General features: G+C 38.6%; 1 protein-coding gene across 1 annotated transcript; it reads right to left on the minus strand.

Annotated features, from left to right (window-relative positions):
* Window positions 1-11,344: 11,344 nt before the first annotated feature.
* On the minus strand, window positions 11,345-15,767 carry LOC124413013 (pro-corazonin-like). Its single transcript, XM_046893306.1, has 3 exons — window positions 15,599-15,767; window positions 11,637-11,882; window positions 11,345-11,548 (listed from the first exon to the last, which is right to left on the minus strand). The coding sequence occupies exons 2-3, from the start codon at window positions 11,880-11,882 to the stop codon at window positions 11,429-11,431; spliced, it is 366 nt and encodes a 121-aa protein (XP_046749262.1). The 5' UTR covers window positions 15,599-15,767; the 3' UTR covers window positions 11,345-11,428.
* Between the last annotated feature and the right edge of the window lie 224 nt (window positions 15,768-15,991).

The following is a 15,991-nucleotide window of genomic DNA, read 5'->3' on the forward strand; positions in this document are numbered from 1 at the left end:
GAATGAGGGGCGGGGGGAGGGGGGGGGGGGGGGGGGGGAACTGTACATATATTATAGATAATCCCCATCGGTACAGTGAGATACACAAAAATTTTCTTCATGGCAACTTTTCATCAAGTTTATTGCCGGTTCTTTAAAAACACATTTGATGTAATCTTGCAGTTCAACAATCGAGCACAAGGTGCTCCATAAACTATATATATTATCCAGTGAAATCGTGCAGGGAAGTGACAAAGTTATATAAATATACATAATGACATATCGTGTAAATATTCATTTGCTTTCTCGACCTGGATTGATACGACATATCTTGTAAATATTTATCAAAGATACATATTATTATTATTATTATTATTATTATTATTATTATTATTATTATTGTTGTTAGCATAATTTCAATTGTTAGTATTATCATATGCAAGTACGTATATATTATATATCAGGCTAATTGTAAGTGTAGACGTACCTATTAAATACCAAGCTATGTGATGTAACTATATGTGTAATCTTGTTGTACATATAAAAAACAGCACACGAAAAAGAAAAGGTCAATCATAAAAATGCACACATGGGATATGAACTGCTCTATTTATCGCCTGGTACAATATTTTGTGCTTGCGGAGTTTTAAAAAATTGACATCATTTCTTGCAATATGCTATCCTGTCCTCTGTAAAAACGCGTCGAAATAAAGCTTGAGAAATGGAAAAATTTCTATGAAAAATACACACGTGATTCAGCATACTGATTAATATTTTTATCAAAGCCTGGCAAACCGCGTTTTTAATATTCGTAGTTGTAACAAAATAATGAATTTCAAATGAACATCAAAGCTAAATGCAAATAAAAAGTCGTGTTTGATATCCAAGTATGTCTGGAATATCACGAAGTGGTTTTGAAAATTGGCTCTTCATGAGAATCCGGCGCTCCTTCGTTCTATCCATCTTGCGCAACGGTCAAGAGAAAATGGTTGTCCCGTTTTTGCGAATATATAACGACCGGGAGACCCTTCGCTAAGTATGCGAATCACTCAGCCTGAACTACTCTACAACTAGCCACTCGTTCTTATGAGATCCGTACGGAATCGACGGTTTTGTAAAAAAGAAGTTTCTCTCACTTGGTACCTACACACTTGTAAATCTGCCCAATCCTTTCAAACAACAAATTGCCCGAAATAAGCTAGTTAAATTGAACGGAAGGAGAGATGACGGTTTCATATAATAAATAAAGTTACACCATTTCCACGTGCAATTTCAAATGCTGATATTAAATTGTACAGAAGTTTGTAAATCAAAATTCTTCTTTTCTAACTTTAGTTTAATAATGATAATCATTCAGTTTCTATGAAAGTACGGTCATTTGCAAGAAAACGATCAGGGCTGAAACTAAGCAACAGTTTTGGAAGAAAACAGTTAGCCGGGTGATTATGAGCGCAAAACTTTACATTTCACAATAATACCGACCAATCTGAGTACAACAGCTTGCTTTTTGCAACTGATATGTATATATATTAGGGTGGCGCAAAAAAACCGACTGTTTTTTTTTTTTTTTTTTTTTTGAGTCTCGTGTGACAAAATGTTAGTTTTTGATGTTTTAAGAGCCCACTCCAAAGGACAGTTCAAAAAAAAATTTTAGGCGGTCGCTTCACATTTTTTAAAACGTCAGAAATCGATGTTTTTTTTTTTTTTTTTTTTTTCTCGTTACGGTATAATTTTATAGACAATAAAAAAATGAGTTTCAGAAAGTTTCAGTTCAAAATTTGAATTTTGAAAGGTCGCTCATAATTTTTTTTCAATTTTTTGGTGCATTTCTTTAGATCTTTTCGAGCAACCTTTTAATATTCATATGAAAATTTCATAAATTTTTTTTCTTCAATTTAGTAAGAAAGAATCAATAACAATACACCACGGCATGAATTAAAAATCAAACAAAATACTGAAAATATAATTTTTTTACTTTAATTTTTTGACGATATTTGACATTTTTTAAAATTTCGAGCGACCTCTTAAAATTTTTTTTTTTTTAGCTGTCCTTTGGAGTGGGCTCTTAAAACGTCAAAAACTAACATTTTGTCACACGAGACTGAAAAAAAAAAAAAAAAATAGTCGGTTTTTTGTGCCACCCTAATATATATACATATGCAATAATGTCAAGAGATTAAGCAAAAGATAAAAATTTTCGAACACCTTTTATCGGTCAGCTAGATAAAATGGTACTTCGTTTGATACATCTTCTCTTCTTTCCACTCACACGAAATCGTACGATCAAAACTCAGCTGTGATCCGTGGTTATGGGGGTAATTTTTTACCGTGAAGAACGGCTCAGGTGGTCTTAAAAAACAGGGGTACGTAGGTATACAGAGGCTAATATAATATCCAGCAGCAGCAACAGCAGCAGCAGCAGCTCTTTTGGTCGAAATTTCCTCAGCACGTTCCCTGGCTCTTCTCTTTTCTTCCTCCTGGAGCAGCCAGCCTCGGTCCCAAAGTTTGTTGTCTCCAAATAATTGGGCACCGGGAAGGCCGCATCAGCTAGGAGAGAACCTTTCGACTGTCCACTGCAATTACAGGCCGTAAACGAAGCCACATCCTGTGTTGGCGGAGCTAACGGCGAACTGCTTTACCTGATGCAGGGGGCAATTCTACGGTCTGCAGAAGAAGGACTTGGACTATACGGTCGTTTCGGGGAAATAAACCGATTAAACCCTGTATAAACCACCACCGCAGACTTTGCTTGCCCGCAGAGGTGTCTTTTCTTCCTTCGCGAATTGCGGTTATTGCCTGGATTTCTTCTTCCTGCAGGCATCTGCTCTTTCATTTGGAACCAGGCGAGCAGTTATTGAGTCATGATTCGGTGACAGTGGCATAATTCCATGCGGTATAAACTACAAGGTAACATCAATTTTTCGAAATTTTATAATCACCGTGGTTAGTGAATTTTTCATGGAAACTGTGTAAACTGACGTATTTCACTCCCGATGATTAGTATTCATTATTGATCTGTACTCACGGATTTGTTATATTATGCATGGTGATAGCGAAAATTTAAGTGCTTGAGGTCATGAATCAATCAATTTTTCAGATACGATAATCACTTTCAATCTAGCCTACAACATCCCTAAAACGTTCGGGTAAATCGTAAAAAAAGGATATATCAGAGGTTTGGAATAAAATTTAAAATGCAGCTTGATGTTCAGCTTTTACGAATTATCAGCGAAGATGACCGTAGGGTTAAAATTCGGTTATTATGCCGAAGGATGTTTGAGCTAAGTCTCAAACCGAGAAGATCAAAATCATTTGACTTCAGTATGCAAATGTAGATTTTTTTTCGCCTTTTAAGTTCCGAGTGTATAATAACTAGAGAAACCAAACTGTCAATCGGATGATTCAGCTCTTGCTTTAGACCTGAAGAGAGCATATAATATATAAACATATAATGTGTGTTAAGAAACAAATCGACCAGCGCGAACTAAAAAAAGAAAGATCGAATAAATCGTTCGCGATTTTTTAGCCATTGCCTTTTGGTAGAGCTTGCATCCTGATCAGTGATACACACTGACAAGGAACATCAGTTTGGTATCTCTTCTGATTTCTTACAGAACATCGAAAACTAAGAGACACGTATTTTTTTTATCTGCCGAAAAACGGTTGAGAGGGGTGAAAACGACCCCCAAAGATGGACACCCAACAAGGTGATTTCCTGATGCGCTTAATAGATTTGAACGAAACTAACGCTGAACTTTTCCTATTCTTCAAAAAAACATTTCATTGTTGGTTTCATTCAAATATGTGAAGCGCGTCAAGAAATCACCCAATTGAGTGCCCGTCTTTGGGGATCGTTTTCACCCCTTTAAACCGTTTTTCCCGCAGATAACAAAATATGTGTCTCTTAGTTTTCAATGTTCTACAACGTATATACATCAGTCTCAACGAAATCAGAGGGGGACACCAAAATGATGTTCCTTGTGAGTGAAAAATATGGTGCGTGGATGAATTTGCGAAGCCTGAACCTCGGGTTAAGATTTAATTTTCGTCAGAGGTGATAGTTTTGACCAGTTCAATGGTCACGGTGTCACTTTTAACAGCTTATCTTAAGCTTCGATGAATATTGTCGAAAATTTTCACGATAATCTTCTGCAAGTGTACCTACCTGGCTCACAATTCGAGTTGAACGCAAATCTGATAAACACACGAAGGAAAATCTCATACGCCGTGAAATGAAACATATATTCGTAAACTGTATTCTGAATTCTCATGATTTCATTAGTCGATTCGGAACCTCCAAAACGCGTACATCATATCCGTGCGCAGCTGTTCGTTACTCGCAGACTCGCCACATTCGTACAGTAGATACTGTACGAGATAATGCATGTGTAGATATATACTCGAGGGAGGTAATAATAATTGGCGTGCATCGCGCCGTCAGACAAGGCCGGGGCTAATATTGGATTAGTTTTTAATTCGGAACACCCCGCGCCTCCGCGTTTATTTATGTGCGTACCCGCTCACGTGTGGAAGCATAGACCACTGATGTACGATCAACCATTGATTGCCGGGGCGTGTGCCGAGAGAAACTCGACCGGGGGTGAGAGGGAGTCACGTGTTTCACAGCCCGACTCGATCTCTATGGGGTCGATGGGCACCTCTACCTGTTTCGACATAGAGAACACGCCACGCGTTATGTGATTGACATCCAATATCGAATGGCTTCCGGATATCATTGTTTATCGTGAATAACGGAGCTTGACGAGGAGATGCGGAATTCACACTAAAATAAACTCGGGTTCTGGATTTATGGTCAAAATTGCAGCCGTTCTTTCAATCCGTTTTTTTTTTTTTTTTTTTTGATTCACTGCGAACGCGGGTTATTGGAAATAGATCTTGTAAATTTTGGGTTGATATTAATAGAGTTTTGAGTTGAATTCACGCTTCGTATTTACTTTATAACTATTCCACAGATTTCTAACTTGCATACAAATTTCGTCGAAGAAATAGTACAGCCAACCGAATATCTGGTTTTTTATTATCACATTTATTATTCTCTCTCTATCGCGATGAAATTTGGCATTCGACAAGTTTCATAAGTTTGTAGATTTTTAGAGCTTTCAGTTAAGCTTTTAGTTAAATATACCAGTTCTAAGATTTCCATCATCGTAGAAATCATCAGTTCGACCAAGAGTTTTCGTTGTCTTATACGCTTTTTGGTGTATATAGATGTAGAATCAGTGGTAAATACGATGGCAATAATCGTCACTGCAAGTAGAGTAGCGCTACTTGTGCGATGTCAACTCAATATCGGTGAACCGACCAAACGGATTTACATTTCATACGTGTTTACATGGGAATTAAGTATGATGAAAATTAGCGCATTCCTAATAAACGAAGGTCACAATTATGTTGTTATTACGCTTGCCGCTTGAATATAATTTGTGACATTGAACATGACTCAAGGCTAGAAAGTGATTAATAAACTAAAAAAAATATAACAAAAAAAATAAACATATTTACAACACATCGAAATCTTTCTTTGGATAATTGTTTTCGCCAAATTATGATCGACAATGGTCTCCGAAAGGCAACCTCAAACAATTTGCCGAAAATTGGTATGAGTATGATGGCAGAGTTTTTCCGTAAAAACAAAAATTTCACTAAAGGAGCTAAAACACGTGGTGCAGCTAAAGCAGGCAGGTAAGCGATGATTATATTGATATATATTATGGCAGTATATCATATTGGTCTAAATTTATGAGATTCGGTCGATAAAACAGTAATCCATTAAAATTTTCAACATTTATTTGATGTCATATTTTTGGAAATGCATTAAGACCTTACAACGAACTTCGATTGCAGTTAGCTCCATTTATTGTGTTTTCGACATACTTCTCTATACCTTGGAGAGTATACAGTAATTATTTATTTATTATTATCAATGAGCATCTGCATTTCGCACATATATAAATACACGGATGTAACTTCTATATACCTAGATCTGCTCGACAGAGTCATGTGTGAAGTTTGTAAATGTAAGAAATAAGTCAGTAAATATCATTTACATCGATTTTTTTATCTATTGCACCGAGTATTGTTCGAGTATTAAAATATAAATTATTATTATTTCACATATGAGCGACTCGAATAAAGAAGACTATGCTTTTTAGAAGAATTCCTTGAGGAATAAATTGAGTTCTATCATTATCGTTTCATGGATGCATCGTGCTTTGAAAGAGGCCCACCAAGTATCACTTACTAATTTAATTTTTTCTAGACTGTCATAAATCTATGAATTATTTCGTTTGTTATTCATACTTACTTGACATTTGTAGGCAGTCGTGTGATTCCAGATTCCAGAGATAAGTAGAACCTAAGAGTTAAGTTTCAATTATGCTTGTATTGTGAATCAACAGACATGTACTCGGCAGTAGTATGTGATTTAAATCTTTTTTAAAAATCTATGATAAACCATACCAGTAGAATATTACTCTTATTATTGGATGCTGAATTGAACGATACGATCGTTAGTTTACAGAGTCAGATTTTGGTTGGAAAGGTTAATAAACTACTGTAATAAAGAAGAAGAGTGCTTAGTACATCCGAAGCGGTTATCTGAATGCGGTATTATAGCCTGAAGTGTGTTTTAATTTAACGTTGCATCATTGTACAGGATGTATACAGCCAGTTGAGTGTTGAGATTCGGTTGTATCTGATGCGGCGTAGTTGCAGCAGGGACCTTGGTCGGGTTTGTATGAGTGAGCTAGGCTTTCCTCTGGGGGCCGACGACTGAAATTGAAACCAACAACTTCATATAATGACACCTATTAAGAGTCGGCGTGGAAATAGACGTCCTGCGCTCAGTCGAGTGGGTCGAACAAGGCCCAAGAGGAGCCGCGCTAGCCGTGTGAAAAAACAAACTTGAAGAGAGAAGGAAGGAGAAAAAAAAATGTTTTTCGATTTTGTGGCGCTCAACCGCAAACGATCGGAAATAGAGAAACTGGGGAACAAGGCATGGGCTCGGCCCAGTTTCGGCGGCCAACATCTTACGGACAGGAAACAAATAATTGTTGGTCTTAAAAGAAATCTTTCGACGCACACAGACCCGCTGTGTAATCATTTCTTAGAGAGCCGTTATACGTTTTCAACTTACCGTATCTTATAACGACAAATATTTCTTTAATGACACGTCTTTTCGTGAACAGTCGAGGTTGCAAAAATGGTCGGTAAATTGTCAGATTTCCAGTGACTTTGATCTTTAAAGATCACATTCAACACACGGTCAATTGATTGTGTCTTTATTCGGTGATAATAAATTAATTTGAGTCAGACGGTACTTCATGATCACTGTCTTCTGAATGACGAATGATTCAATCAGGATAAAACAGAACCAAAAAAAGAAATATTAAGACTTGACTGAATTTTCAAATACACTAACTGGAATCAATCTAAAGCTTTCAAATATACGCAGAGTGATCGTATAATTTTAGCAACTTATTTTGCTTATCAATAAGGAATTATCGAAGTGGTCGGAACTTTACACCGAATTTCCGAATTTGTGGAAGCAACATATCGATGGTATAAAGGTGTATACACAATTCCGAATAAAAAGACTTCAAATCATTCGTATTTGACAACGAAATCTAGAAATGGCACGCATTCTACGAATTTACTATTGCGATTTCGTAAAATCCGTGCTATTTCTTTATTTCTATGTCAAATGAAATTCTGTCGAAGTGTTTTTGTTCAGCATTGTGTATAGAAGAACGCTTTTTCGCGATTGAGATACGCGGACTTCGATATTTGGAGACATATACGTCAACGTTGAGATCGACCAGAACACCCCCTTAAGGTCCATTAATGCAAAGCGAATATCAGGGATTGGGTACCCATACCAGCGAACTGCGGGCATATAAGCCTTGTGTACATAATAGAGTGGATCATCAGATTCTCGTTTGTGGCATTCTTAAGTTAGGTACACTTGGAAGGTTGAGAGGGGCGGCGTTTCCACTTAAACGCGACAATGTTCAGGGCGGTCGGTAGGCGCAGAGACACAGTGAGCGACACCATGAATAAGTGTCACATGTGCAACAGTTTGTATACCTACACGTGAATCGATTTTCATTCGTTTTATTCACTCTCACTCACACACAATCAGTCAGTCTCCCAAAGTCGTCCTCGTCCTCTATCTTCTTTTGAGTATGTATGTACATACCTACGTTCACATACATATAGGCGGAATATAATGCCTACGCATATGACAAATGACAAGCGACACACAAATATCCAAGCGGGTCAAAAACGAGGCAAGAGCTCTTGATCCGCGCGCCTTTTAGTCCGATTGCTTGATTTATGTATTTATACGCGAGAGCCCGTCTCATTTTCTCTTTCCGCCCCGCCATATCGCAGGTAATAATATTCATTTCAAATTTGAACCCTCCGACGAAAAACAAGAGAGAACACGCGGCCGGAATGATCGGGGGCTGGAATTGTGACAGTTGGACGAACGCTGACAGTCAAGGGCTGTGAAGGGCTCATGAGCCGGAGGAAATACTTTTCAATGGCGCCCTCGCGCACCTTCGTTCCAATTCTCCTAACGTTTACCTTGTAACCTAACCTAACCCAAGGATTTCCATCCTCCTTCAAATTTCTCGTCATCGATGCCTTCTCTCAATCCTTCACCCTGTGTATTCCTTATACACGTCAAACACTTTTCCACACTTGCGATGCTTGCCTAGAGACACGTGACGTCATTTGTCGAATTTAACCCTTGCCAGGAAACCCATTCTCCGTAACCCGATCATGAGTTACCTTACGGAAAGCTAAAAAATACATACTTACTCCTGACGATTCAATCTTCTGATGTTTCATACGTACAGTTGACGTATGTATTTGTTAGACTGATGAAAAAGCACTGGCATCTTGGTAATGGAATCTGATATGACGAGTATACACCTAGATGTATAAGTGATTGAATGATGACTGTATGTGCATGACTGTGAAGCGTTATAGATCCTGTAATCCCGATGACCGAAGGTTCTCGAGTTCACTATTAAATTTCAATCCCGCAATCGTGAGATATGAAAAAGCCCAAAAAATGGGAACCGCGTCCGTTTGTGATGAATTATTGAAGAACAAATACATCCGTGAATCGAGTGAAAGTGAATCAGCATTCCGTTCTTCCAAAAGTCCTGTATAAAAGAGATAAAAACAACGGGCGTTGGCGACATGCCTCCTTGTTTGCCTGTCTCCTGTCGCCATGACAGCCTAAATTGACGCATGATATAGTCAAGTTTAATTGGGTCTAAGCGGTTATGCAATTCTATACGCGATTATACATTTTTCAGCGAGTTGTCAATGCAAATTACCTACCCTTCGACGATATTTGCGCCTATGCAATCGTTATATCAAATTATAGGTCCACTTAATTTACGATTAACTGATATTCGATCATATCGATCAGTCACTCCCTGTCTATGAATGTCTATCATCCGTTGGTGTATAATGGAGATCATTGCTATCAACTAACGGCGACTTGCGTTATCCAGTTTACCGTCGGTTCTTTACGAGTTTGGCAGTTGAAAAGTTCGGAAAATGATTGTTGACATTGAATACGTTTCGATTGCTATAATAAATGGAATTTGTTGGAGTAAATTAGAAGATGATTCCCCGATACCAAAAGCAACAAATCTTTTACAGCTGAGTAAAGAGCTTAATTGTTGCAAGACTTGCGAAAGGCGCGTTCTTCGAAGGAACGTGAACATGATAAACCAATTAAAAAAACTGTACACGCACTTGTTTCAGAGGGGGAGAAACCTATGCTTTAATCACTTACTGTTGCCGCTCTCTTTTGTTGAGCCTCCCCAGAGAAAAATCCCCCCGCTGGACCGAAAGCTCGCCCCATAGTTACTTCTGAAAGCCAGGCCACATAGCACAGTGCCTTCATTCTCTGAGCACGCGCTATAGCGTATCAAACCAAGTAACCAAGTAATGCCACGTATACAGGCATAGATGTAATAGCTTCGCTCTATATCTATAGGATATAATAGAGTCCCCGGGACTTGCGGAGAATTCCCTTGGGAGTTTACTCGATGGGAAACCGTTTCATGTATACCAGACTGCTGTGTGGGGAGTTGGGAATTGCCTTCTCTTAACTATAGTTTCGTGACGACATTTTAATACTTTATGCGATTAAACTCATTCTGACTCTCCTTGGCTAATTGCTTTCTGATTAACGGCAAAGTTTTTACTTCGTTCGATATACGTTGCTATGCCACTGATATAGGCACGGTTGTATTTGCATGCGACAGCGTATTTGAACTCTGCTACCAACGAAATCACCTCGGACTCTCATTCGATAAAACGTTGACTACGTGACATAAAACTTGTTACGATTAGTGGAAAGACTTGATCAAGAAGAGATTTTTTCCCCGTTCAGCAATTGTCTTCATCAGTACTGTGATTGACTCAACAATCCCACGAAAACTGTTAAGGCTTTGAATTCTGTTCTTTTTTCATCACCTTTTCATTACGTTTCTCGTAAATCCGTTAAAGCATTCTGACGTAAGATGAAAAATTGAGATTCATTCTTTTTTATGTAACATCCTGTAATGTGTGCGCACGTTTTATTTAACTCCTTGCGAAAAGTTTGGCTAGCAAGAAGAAACCATTTCAGTTACATAGGACGATCTGGTAATCCAGAAGATCAGCGAGTGTCTCTCATCGACCAAGTTCCACTCTGTCTTGTGGTGACAGACGAAATCCCCAGACCCCACCGCTGGCCTCTCCAATCGTATCGACTCATCAGCCATCGGTTGGCCGTTAAAGGCCTACCAGAGTGCCGTTAATTAATTTGTTTCCAAATAAGGTGGAGAGCACGTAGCTACAAAATTTATTTGCCACCGACTCAAATTCAACTACCTTCTTAAGCCTTCTTACCAATAACAGCAAACGCATATCAGCATGGATTAGGTTGAGATCTGACACCGTAAAGTGTTCACCAATATGTGAATTCTTTTGACTGTTTGTTATTCTTATAAATAGGAAATTAATGCGAGAATGAAAGCAAAATGTTAATTAAGTCTTAGTTGCGGATAATTAGTTTTTTCTTTTCTAGTTTAGTATAGCGCTTGATTATATAAGAAACGGCGAACACATATCTATACAGAGTAAGAAAGCTACGTTGAATCAAACTAATCATTGCAAGCTGATACGTTTTCAGTTAAACGCTGCTCGGAAAGTAAATAGTAAAAGCTAGCAAAGTTCACACTGATATAAAGCCAACTGAGATCTCTTCAAAGTTCGGTTCCAAGGTATAAAACGCCTGAATGCAATCGCTGGTGGAACAATCGTGTATACGTAGCAAGTTTTCTTTTATTTATTTAAATTGTTATTAGAGGATAGGCATGACAAACACATGGGAACATAAAGGACAATACACTGTGTTTCAATAGCTGTCGTTATTCTCCTGAGAATTTGAAGAACGTCTGAACCGTCCGGCTGGTGCGAATTCAGGGGATGAAGGGAGCCCGGGATTGCCAATTACTTCACAGGGTAGCAAGTACAGCTGAAAATCAATCCAAGATTAAACGAGATGGCCGAAATGCATCCCGAACAGAATTTCTTCACCTCGTTATGTACCGTCAGTTTCTCACCTGCTCGGTTCCAGCAGGTCCTCGCAGAAGCATCTTCAGGTTCTGGAGTTGACAGGGGGTTGGGAGGTCAACGATCTGACTTCCGGTAGAAGCAGCACCAAATTCGCTCGGACGTCCACCGAGACCCTGCAAAGGGTGACCACTGCGTTTACCGTTCGTCCATCCTCGGCTGTACTGGAAGGTCTGAGCGAGTGACAGAGCCATCATCGAGACGAAGAAGATCGCCAGAGTCATTGAGCGTGTCATCTGCAGAGATAGCGAGAAAACCAGGGTTACCTGAAGTATCGATTAACGTTAATTCACTTTTGTCTAACGTTTACTCGTGCCGTGTATGCGATTAGATTAAAATTACGGATAGCGTTGTGCAGTTTGTAACTGAGGCCATAAATTCAGACCAATCACGGCGCATGAAATATTAGCCGGTGACGTGAAATTTTATTGCCGGATAATTTAGAAACGAAAATGTTTAACGGTCGTTGAATAGAATTGAGGCCAGTGCGTAATTATTATCTATTTAAGTTATAAGACTTTTAAGAGTCACGTACCGCAGTGCAATTGTGCGTATCTTCAACTTTAATTGTTCATGCTATACGCGCTCAGTGTGTTACACTTTCGCACGAGTATATTATAGGCGATAAAATTGCGGTAATAGACTAATTCATATTCCAGCTACGGCGGCATTGTGTTTCCTGAGATTACACGGTGACGCACCGCACAGTTCTGCCAACGGACTCTTAATAAGTTTTATCTGGCATTATCGACCGTTACTACCGTATAACGTATAGTTTACGATCCAGCCAACATTTCCTCGTACATACGTATAACAGATATACAAATTTAATGCCTCTTGTGCAACAATATCACTTTGTTCTCACCATCCTGCTCTTGCAAAACTGGACACGATTTTTGTCAAATAAATTCAAAATATTAATAACATTATTAGACGCCATTTTGACGAGACAGGATATCCTTTTACAAATTCAACTTCCCATTGAATGAAAAAAAAGTTTTTTAACTTACTCGAGAAACGTCAGAGAAGAGCTTCAAGAAGAATTAAAAACCGATAACTGAAATGTTCATCGAACAACCTTTGCATAAACTGAGATCATCATCTACGGCTGATGTCGTATCGATCATCGTCACCAAAGTGACGGGCAAGTAAGGTTGGCCCTGGTCCCGGGTTTCACAAATTTTTCCTGGCACCCCTCGCTAATTCGTGGGCACCATTAGCGTGCCGCGCGTCCCTGGTCGTTAAGATAAGAGTAAGTGCTACTAAGTGTCCTCCGGATAAGCGAGGTCCGTGTGCCGTTGCACGCGTCCCTTCGCGGTCTTCAGTCGTGAATCGAGCCGCGTCTCGGAGTCCTTGGAAGGTGGTTTTCTCGGCTTACGATTCACGAGAGATACAGTACCTTCTGCTCTCTGCGTATGTAATTCGCGAGCGAAATGGCCGGACGGTATAAGGTGGAAGATCGCAAAAGGATGTGGCAGTATCGCCCGGAGCTCGCTAAACTCTCGCATTCTAACTTTTATCGCTTATATAACAGCGTCGAGTCCTGCACGGATCAGTTCGTCTGTTATCCTTAACCGACCTGATCGTAATTCACCACTGCACGCTCTCAAAGTATATGATTGTAATTGTTCTGCGTGCCACCATTGGTCATTAAACTCTTGTCCTATTTGTTGTTTCTAAATAAATATAGGTATGAATGTATGTGTGAACGGTATGAATCAGTTTTTACAAACACCGAGAAGCACTGCGGGTCCAACGAAAATTCATGCCACATGTGCTAGTTTTTATCAGCGCTGAAAAAACTGATACAATACCCTGATTTTAGGCTACTTCAATCTTCCGTTCGACTGACTCTTATCCTTAGAACTTGCAGCTTAAGAATAGCTACAAGCCTTTGTAAGGTACAATGAACAACCTTCAAAATTTCATTGTTCGAGATATTTTCTCAATTCTTACTTCACAAACATGCCGAGAAATTGTGTAACAAGAAATTTATCTTTAAACCGAAAAAGAACTGAATCGATGTCCGTATGTCTAGCTTGTTGTTTTTAAACTTGAAAAAGTGGATTTTTCACTGATTATCAAAATTATATCTGCACAATGGCCGTTCTCTGCCTCTGATTATCTCCTAGACACACAGTTCAAGCATCGGAGTCAGAGAGTCGAGTATGAGAACAAGAAATCCGCGAAATCTTGCAGCCTGCTTGTTTGTTGCTTGAATAATTATTAGTTAGTTCCTTCTTTATTATATACCCAGAAACAGTGGATTCGCGAAGCGTGTGCAATTACTTGTCACGAATTTACACTAGGTCTACTAATACACCCCTACGGATTCGTTACAAGTGTTAGTGATATAATTGTGTAATTTTGTCTTCGGGCAGTCGTTGCCGATTTAACAGTCAGTTGGATCGTGCTAAACTAAAAAAAAAACGTTTCCATCAGACATTCTTTTCTGTGTGTATTGGCCATAACAAGGAGCAGACTTCCTACAAATCCGTCCATTAAAATTATTCAAGCTCAACAAATAAATGATGGATCGGTACATCTATCAGCGTCAGATTGATATCGTAATTACAGAAACATCGGAGCCTTCGATTGACCGTCTTAAATTATTTTTAATGATGTTTAATTATTCACCGTGATAATAATTTGGCGTAAGAATGCCGCTCAATAACAAGCTATACGATTGGCAAAATAAAAAAAAATCGAAGAATAGCGAATGAACTTTTATCGCAAAAAAACCGAAAAAATCCCCAAATTGAAAATTCTTGTGCAGCTCTCGTTTCATCCGACCGAATTTTTTCCAAGTATTAGGATAAGCTCAAAGGGTTAGCTATGACTTACCCTTTTTAAAAGTAGACGCTGGTTCACGGAAGCTGATGGTAATATAAAATCTGTTACCGGCTGCAGATACAAATGAATTTATAGATCGAACTAACTGCAGATGGTAAAGAGAAGAAACATTCTTTCCTGTTTCACTGACCGAGCACTGAACGTCGGGCAATATTTCGCCTACACGAGGGCAATTTGATCAGCATACACGATTCCAAATCAAAACTTCAGAGTGCAAAATTTAGTTCTGATTAACCAAACTGCATCTAATTTTTAGAAAATTAAATAATTGGTTCGAAGTAGAAATGGTTTTTATCCAACCAGCAAAGCCGATCAATTTTTACGAGGAGAACCATTATGATTGGAAATCTGACCCGTGCGAAACAAGAGTTTCACGTTTAATGACGTTTCGAGTCTCTAATAATGTGCTTCATTACTAGCACAGATATTTGACGCTAATTAAAAATGCTTCGGAATATCTTCTTCGATTATATCTAACGCTGAAATCTCCTTAAAGTATACTTGATCAGACATTCGATTCTTCAATTCATTATTATTATTATTATTTATTATTTGTTTTTTTAACAATGTCACTACTGAAACGGTCTACACATACAGCTATTCATTATTTATGTAAATAATTTTACATTTAAAAGATACATTGAAGCGGAATGTTGCATCGACAGATATGAAAGGCGTTATCGAATCCCATAAAACTGTTCATTCCGTCGCGATCGAGTTATTTTGGTAACACTATTTGAACGGCACTGTACGTCGATATTGTGTGTTCGATATTTCATGCTATCAGCATTTTATTCAATGGTAACGTTGAATGTTTTCTAATTTTGGTTACACAGGACACCGACAATTAATAAATATCGAGTTTAATTATTGGTGAAAAATATTTGTCTTTTTTGAATTGTCTTCCACTACATTCGCTCAAAATCCGCGAAGGGTCCAACCTTAGAGTCTACGTAGCCGTATTCTTTGATATTTCATGAAATTTGATTTTATCTCCTTACCAGATTGGTCAATCGTTTTCCTTATTTTAAGCAAAAGTGTAGCAATAATTAAGTCCATGTGAAACCGAATAATTGTACATTGGAAGTGAACACCTTACCTCTCTACGAATTTTCTTTCCTGAGATAAAAGCCTCCAATTTATAGGAAGTTGAATTTTTTTATTTCGTCCTTGCAAGGTCGCAGTAAGCTTTGTCACTGATTCCGATGACTCGAAACCGCGATGATATTTGAATAATCAAATTTGAATATAGCTATTGATACACGGTTCACACATGCGAATTTTGAAATGCTGTACACGTTTTTTTTTATTGAAAAGCGAAACGACTTAGGATTCCCGAAGGAGGGAACTGTGAGTATCTCTCGCGATTGTGAGATCTGCGGTTCTAATGGCCTGTGGAGGCTGCCACCGGTCTTTTATAAGAAGAGTTCTCCCCACGCATCTACTCCCCCACGAAAAACAAGGGATGAAGGAGGAAGCTGGCACCTGTTTT

Source organism: Diprion similis, chromosome 2, assembly GCF_021155765.1.
Source record: "Diprion similis isolate iyDipSimi1 chromosome 2, iyDipSimi1.1, whole genome shotgun sequence".
Lineage (NCBI taxonomy): Eukaryota > Metazoa > Arthropoda > Insecta > Hymenoptera > Diprionidae > Diprion > Diprion similis.

What these genes read in the sequence shown, in the direction of transcription:
- LOC124413013 (XM_046893306.1), bottom strand. Translation starts at nt 11,882, where the DNA reads ATGACACGCTCAATGACTCTGGCGATCTTCTTCGTCTCGATGATGGCT. An exon ending in GACCTGCTGGAACCGAGCAG is followed by an intron (nt 11,549 to 11,636) that starts GTGAGAAACTGA and finishes ATTGATTTTCAG; the next exon opens with CTGTACTTGCTACCCTGTGA.